The 6,135-nt window shown below is 34.6% G+C and overlaps 1 protein-coding gene across 1 annotated transcript; it reads left to right on the forward strand.

Moving 5' to 3' along the window:
• Nucleotides 1-1,009: 1,009 nt before the first annotated feature.
• Nucleotides 1,010-3,268, forward strand: LOC120342433 (uncharacterized). Its single transcript, XM_039411265.2, has 3 exons — nucleotides 1,010-1,549; nucleotides 1,766-1,971; nucleotides 2,436-3,268. Exons 1-3 carry the CDS (start codon nucleotides 1,472-1,474, stop codon nucleotides 2,569-2,571), a joined length of 420 nt encoding a protein of 139 aa, XP_039267199.1. The 5' UTR covers nucleotides 1,010-1,471; the 3' UTR covers nucleotides 2,572-3,268.
• Nucleotides 3,269-6,135: the final 2,867 nt, after the last annotated feature.

Here is a 6,135-nt window from a genome sequence, read left to right on the forward strand (position 1 = left end):
TTTTCGAAAGTTGGAATAGTGCTGATATAGCAAAACCTAAAATTTATTGTTTATATATAAATATTTACTGAAAAATAATAATAGCGTGGCTGCTTTTTTGAGTATAATAAAAAAAATGACGCAAAAATAGTAACACAGATGATTTATATTTCTTTGACATAGTCATATCAGCAACCCCTTATTATGGACACATATTTACAGTATAGTCCAAGTTTGAAAGTGAGACGATTTTTTTAATAATTAAGTGGGCGGGAGTTATAAGAGAATAGGGGAATTTTGCGACACGTAAATTAAATATTCATTACAACCACGCATCGTTTATGAAAAGTTTCGAAATTCTTTTCCTAATTCGTATTTTAATTTGGAATTACTGATTTTTATCTACAATAATGAAAATTTCAATTTTAGCCTCCACCAAAGAAATTGCAGCAGTTGCACAGCGTAAGTTTTTGTCTCAAATTACTAATAATAGTTATGTAATTACTAATCGTACTATTCATATAGTTGTCTCTTCCGGTATGCTTCACAGGCGAAATAAATAACCAGAAAAAAGCTGTATTCATTCAGTTTCACGTATACTATATGGCAAAGTGGCACGCGGGGTAAAGTCGAACTTCAAACGAGCGCGTAATATTTGAATCGATGATTGGCAAATTTTAACTATACCTAAATAAATTGTAACGACGACCCGAACGAACCCCCAAAACTGAAAAACTATAGGTTATTTATGGCGACTGTAAAAGTCATTCCCTAGTAGTTGGCCATATTTTTACACATTGGACCCAAAATTAGTTTATTTTGTATATATCTTATGGTTTATTTTCAGTTAACGTCATAATTTATACACGCTTGATTCGTTCTATTGTTTTTGTTTGGTGATCCCACCCACCATGCCAACAACTTAATTTATATGGGCTAATTGTTATTGCGTTCAATTTTCGGCCTGAAGACATCGCCATGCAAAAAGTGTCAGGTTGAAGACGCACGTCTTGGTCTCCCTTGACGTCGCAACTATTCACGACGTGTTGCGACGAGGGAAAAACTGTTGTCTATTATCATCTCGCGAGGAAAATTGGTGCATATAAAAAGCCACCGCCAATATTTTCGCATAATATAACGTTCAACAAGACTCGAAGAAGCTAACTAGCCTGATTCGCTCTGCCCATTCTAATAAGCCGAGCGAAGCAGTAATAAACAATATTATTTAAGAGTGCTGCCAAGTTTCAATTGTGTAGTAATTCATCGCAGCTGCGACTTCGGAAGGATTCTTTGGCAAAGTTACGTTCAAGTGATATCTCTCGCAAGGTATCAAGTAGGAGAGTAGAATCTCGTTTGAAAAAGAAGAGACGCCGCTCCCAACAGCAACTTCACGCCGACGCGCGAACTTTTCGTTCCCGCCACATTCTACGTAGTATGCGACATAGTCATTAAAAGCTCATTAATCACTGTCAAACTAAAGGATACTTACGTTATGGATATCACGATATTTATAAGGATTATTATAATTGCGATTACGTTCACATTCGTCACTTCAAGCCCGGTTCTTCAAGTAAGTTTTTTTTAATTATTTTTGGTGTTTTGTGTTTAATTAGTTACGATCATTAAAACAAATGTTTACAAAGCATTATGCAGTACAATGACATAAGGTTTTAATTACGTTAAAAATACCAAATGATGAGTTACTAAAACAAAACTAGTCGACTGAAGATATTTCACATTGCATACCTAATAAAAACATTGTTCTAATGACACACCTCTTTTTCAGCATAAATCTTCAGGGATGCCACATTTATTGCGCCGACTCCTTCACAGCTATAATACTATGCCAAAATCTGGGGAAGTGAGTCCGGAATATTATGTATCGCCTCCAAACGTTATGAGAAGATACCGAAATTACGATTGGCAATATTACGATGGCAGAAGACAACACAAAAGGCAATCGGGATTAACACCCAGCCGATCAGGAAAAAGGTGAATACATTTTTATTGCCTTATTCCAAATTTGTTTTATAAATTGTTTATCGCACGAATTGTAAATCCATTGAGTTTATTTGGGAAACTGTAATAATAGAAGTCAAAAGACCTGCGGTCTAGTATCCACGCCCTCTAACTTACTTACATTATACATTTTACGACTACACACTTTGTGAGCACCCTAGTAAATGGATATAAAATATTATGAGTTGACATCTATTACTGAATTATACGATCCAAATTTATTTCCACAAAATATCTGTTTAATTGATTTATTTCCAACGAGCGAAACTATATTTTCTAAAATCACTAAAATGCGCGAAGTATAGCTTTAAATGTTATATGAAATCTTATGCAGAATTATGATTTTCACTAACCCTAGCAAAAATATTAGAAATAATCTCAAACTTTCAAATACCTTTCACTATTACAGTATTCATTAAATTTTATTTTTTGTTTAGAACGGTAATATGTGCAAAGAACAAGCGCGGTCGATGTGTCGCAAAGTGTGGATTCGGAGCACCTTTGGATCAAATATCGAAGAATATGTTTTTTGGTTGCAGACCAACGTTAACATTCCGGCATCAGCGAATATAATTATGGAAATAACATATTTTAGCCTTGCTAAAGACGAAAAATTATATTTGCACAATTGGGCGTATGACATGCACAATACACCCCAATCTTTATACATTTCTTACATTTTCTGTGCCGGAATACTGTGAACCAACGAAACTGTTCATTAATACATATCAACATCGTCGTTACTACGGTGAATATAATATGTACTGTGCCCACGAATGTTTTAAACTTTACTGAAAGCTACAAGAAATCCTGAAAGTACTTTTGATGAAAATTTGTGGAGTGCATCTGGTCAATCACAGATTATCGTCGGTTTGAACCAGAAAATACCGAATTGTAATAACATCAATGTGAAGTTTTTGCATATTTGTTGCAGTAATATTATTTATGCGGTAGTAATATCGATGCAATGCAATATACGGTTTTATTTTCACTGTTACATTGTATTTTTCCTATCTTAAACGATACAAATTTTTTTTATTATTTATTGAAATCATCAACGATTTCGCAAAGCCTTAAGTGCTTATACATTCGTGCTTTTGAATGCTGTTAGAAAGGCATCATAAAAATTCATAATAAGCTATATATTATAGTTAAAGAACGAAAATCGTTTGGTGATAAGTTTGCTTGCTTGCGTATTGTCTTCAACATTACACTGTAAATTTATAAACAATTAACGTTATTTGTTAAACAATAAATATATATGAAACAATACAAAATGGTGACTTTCATGTTTTATAATTGATCATCCGCGACTGAAGTAAGTGAGGGAGGCACTGGCATAGTCGGTGTATAGGGGTAGTAGATATATGGGGGGTAAAAGCATTTCAATCCAAGAAAGATGCCAGCCTAATACATCTGCGATAAAAAGAATTCGAAACCCAATTCTTTTCTCCCAAGCGGATGTAGCGTCTTGCTTAATGGCATTGCGGCTTCACATCAAATCATTTTACGTTATGAAAATAAATTCAATCATTTTAATGCCCCGGAGGTTGCCATTCACTGTCTGCCAGCAAATGCGGATTCTATTAATAGTTATCGGTAAAACATACAACCGAAATTCGATGCCATTGCATTTCACATAAAACAACTGTCCACATTCAAAAGCATTCAACAGCCTACCTATATTGAAATGAAAGGTGATAGTTTTGTTGATACAGAGAGACGTGCGTGCACCTTGATATAGTATGAAACAACGTTGTTGTAGACGCGAACCCAAACAATAGTGAGGCGAGAGTAGGACTGTTCAATTATTAAGCGAACCTCAAATATTCGTACGTGATCTCCCACGCAAATGTTGCAGATGCCCCACTTCTTCAAACTTTTTTAAGACAACTAAAGATCAAATGTATACTGCGGACAAGGAGATGGACAAGTCGAGCACTCTATTTTTAGGCTTAAGCGTTACCTGATACGTAATAAACAAAATCTTTTTTGATAACTTTTTATTAACTAACTACAACCTGTACACCAATGGACTTGGAATTCAATTACAATATCCCATATTGCTAAAGGTAAACTGCCTACGTGCAAGTTAGCCGAGTGAAAATGGCTACTTTTTTCGTGCATTCTGAAAGCAAAACGGTGCATCTTGGTATTTACAATAACTGTAAACATATAGGTCAACGATTAGTATTACGTTGGATGTTTATAAAAACGATATTTTGATATATTTATATCTTGTATTTACATATTTTGAATGTCTCATTGTGTTTACAGGTTTCAATGTGCACGAATAAAAGTTCTTCAACGTATGTCCCACTACGCGTTATTGAGTAAATTCATACGTATAGCGTCTCATTATCTCCGTCCTCGGGACACACTGAAGTTTTTCTTTCAACAGGTCATTTTTTAATTCGAAACGCTTAGCACCATGGAGTAAAAAAAGAAGACCATCCCAACACTTCATTTGTATCATCAAATAAAATGTTAAGAAAACGCTTCTAGTGAAGTCATTGAAGAAACAGTGACTTTTCGGTTGTTGGGGCAACCTATGCGCACTAAATACGTTGTCCGCTAATGTGTCGCTATAAGGATTCTACAACTATGTGGTCGCATATTATAATGAATAAAAACTATAATATACTAAACAACACTCAAGTCGAAAACAAAAGCTAGCGTGACACGGCATTTGTACATCGATTCATAAAATGTAGTAATTAGCTTCTTATCGCTAAGAAATCTAGTGAAAAATTCGAATTTGCTTGGCATTGAGCGAAATTGTGTTCTATTGTGTTTATGAAACAAATAAATTGGTGGAGAACAGGGCGTAGCATAACCATCGTAAATATTTTCTTCTTGGAAATTCTGCATACTTGCGCAACCGTGGAATCGGTCATTTTGTCATGAAACTAATCCTTTAAACTGCCAAACTGCCTAGACTGAAAACATCTATAATTTCTTAAATATTTTTATTGAAAATGATAAAACAAAAAATGAAGAAAATTATGTAGCGAATGCGCGGATACATAGGCATTAAATGAGAGCATAATTACAAACCATCGAGAAACTGGAATATCATAAGCGGAAGGTAAGAAACCGTTTTTGCCTGAACTAAGTCCTGCCATGGGGGCCAGGGACTGAGAAAATGTGAATACTTGGATTAACTACCAAGATCGGTGCATTTAAGTTAGCGAATCATTGCCATGGTTTAGCAAAAGTGTTTTTATTTGTAAAATAAAAAATAAATATATCTATAAATAAACAGATAAATATCACAGAAGGAATACAATATTTCGAATGAATAGAATAAGATTACAATTAAATATTTAGTAGGATGTAATTTTCATACAAGTACTAAAAATAAATCCAAAGAACAGTGCCTGTTTTATACGCAAGCTGATACGCATCTTTTTTATTGTGCATTATTTGATGCATGTATGTAAATCAGCCTGGGCTAACGCGTTACAGTGAAGTTTATTTGCGGACGTTTCTCGTTTTCCTCTTCTAAACATGAGGCAGTTTCCTCGTTCTACATCCAAATCCAGTGCTGAATGAGATGCGATCAAGAGGCACATTAAATGGACACGTCGTGATGCGACATTTTCCTTTCCTCTGACATGAAAGTCGAGCCATCTTTCGACCACTGTAAATAGAATATCGGCATTTAGAAACTCAAATTTTTTTTTTCTGGTACCTACAAAAAGCAATGTAAACAAAAGCATCCATTTGTTTCCTCGACTATTTTCAATTTTTGTTACTCGTGTCGATACGAGAAAAACAAGCGGTTATATGGTATATCGGTGCATAGCAAAAACAGCTTATGTGTGATGATAGATTATAAAAGTCATGTTATAAACAGACTTTGTTCAATCTCTAATGAACTGGACCTCTAATCACCCAGCAAAACCCTTCAGGGCAATTAAAAATTGTCTCGACATATTTGGAGTAAAAATGACAAGCGTCCAACATTACAGCACGCGATGACCTGGTTGACAGCAAACGTGTTTTTCGATGATCGTCGATTAGATCTATCAAGTGTATTTTCTTGTCTTGTTTATCGCATAAACGATTTGTGGCATTATGTCTCTTTAGACAAAATTCAAAAATTGAAATTTTATGGATGAAATGTGCAGATTG

Source organism: Styela clava, chromosome 3 (assembly GCF_964204865.1).
Source record: "Styela clava chromosome 3, kaStyClav1.hap1.2, whole genome shotgun sequence".
NCBI classification, from domain to species: Eukaryota; Metazoa; Chordata; class Ascidiacea; order Stolidobranchia; family Styelidae; genus Styela; species Styela clava.

Excerpts from the sequence above, each read along its gene's own strand:
- LOC120342433 (XM_039411265.2), top strand. The coding sequence starts at position 1,472 with ATGGATATCACGATATTTATAAGGATTATTATAATTGCGATTACGTTC. Across the intron at positions 1,550-1,765 it reads CTTCAAGCCCGGTTCTTCAA|CATAAATCTTCAGGGATGCC; the intron begins GTAAGTTTTTTT and ends CCTCTTTTTCAG. Across the intron at positions 1,972-2,435 it reads CCCAGCCGATCAGGAAAAAG|AACGGTAATATGTGCAAAGA; the intron begins GTGAATACATTT and ends TTTTTTGTTTAG.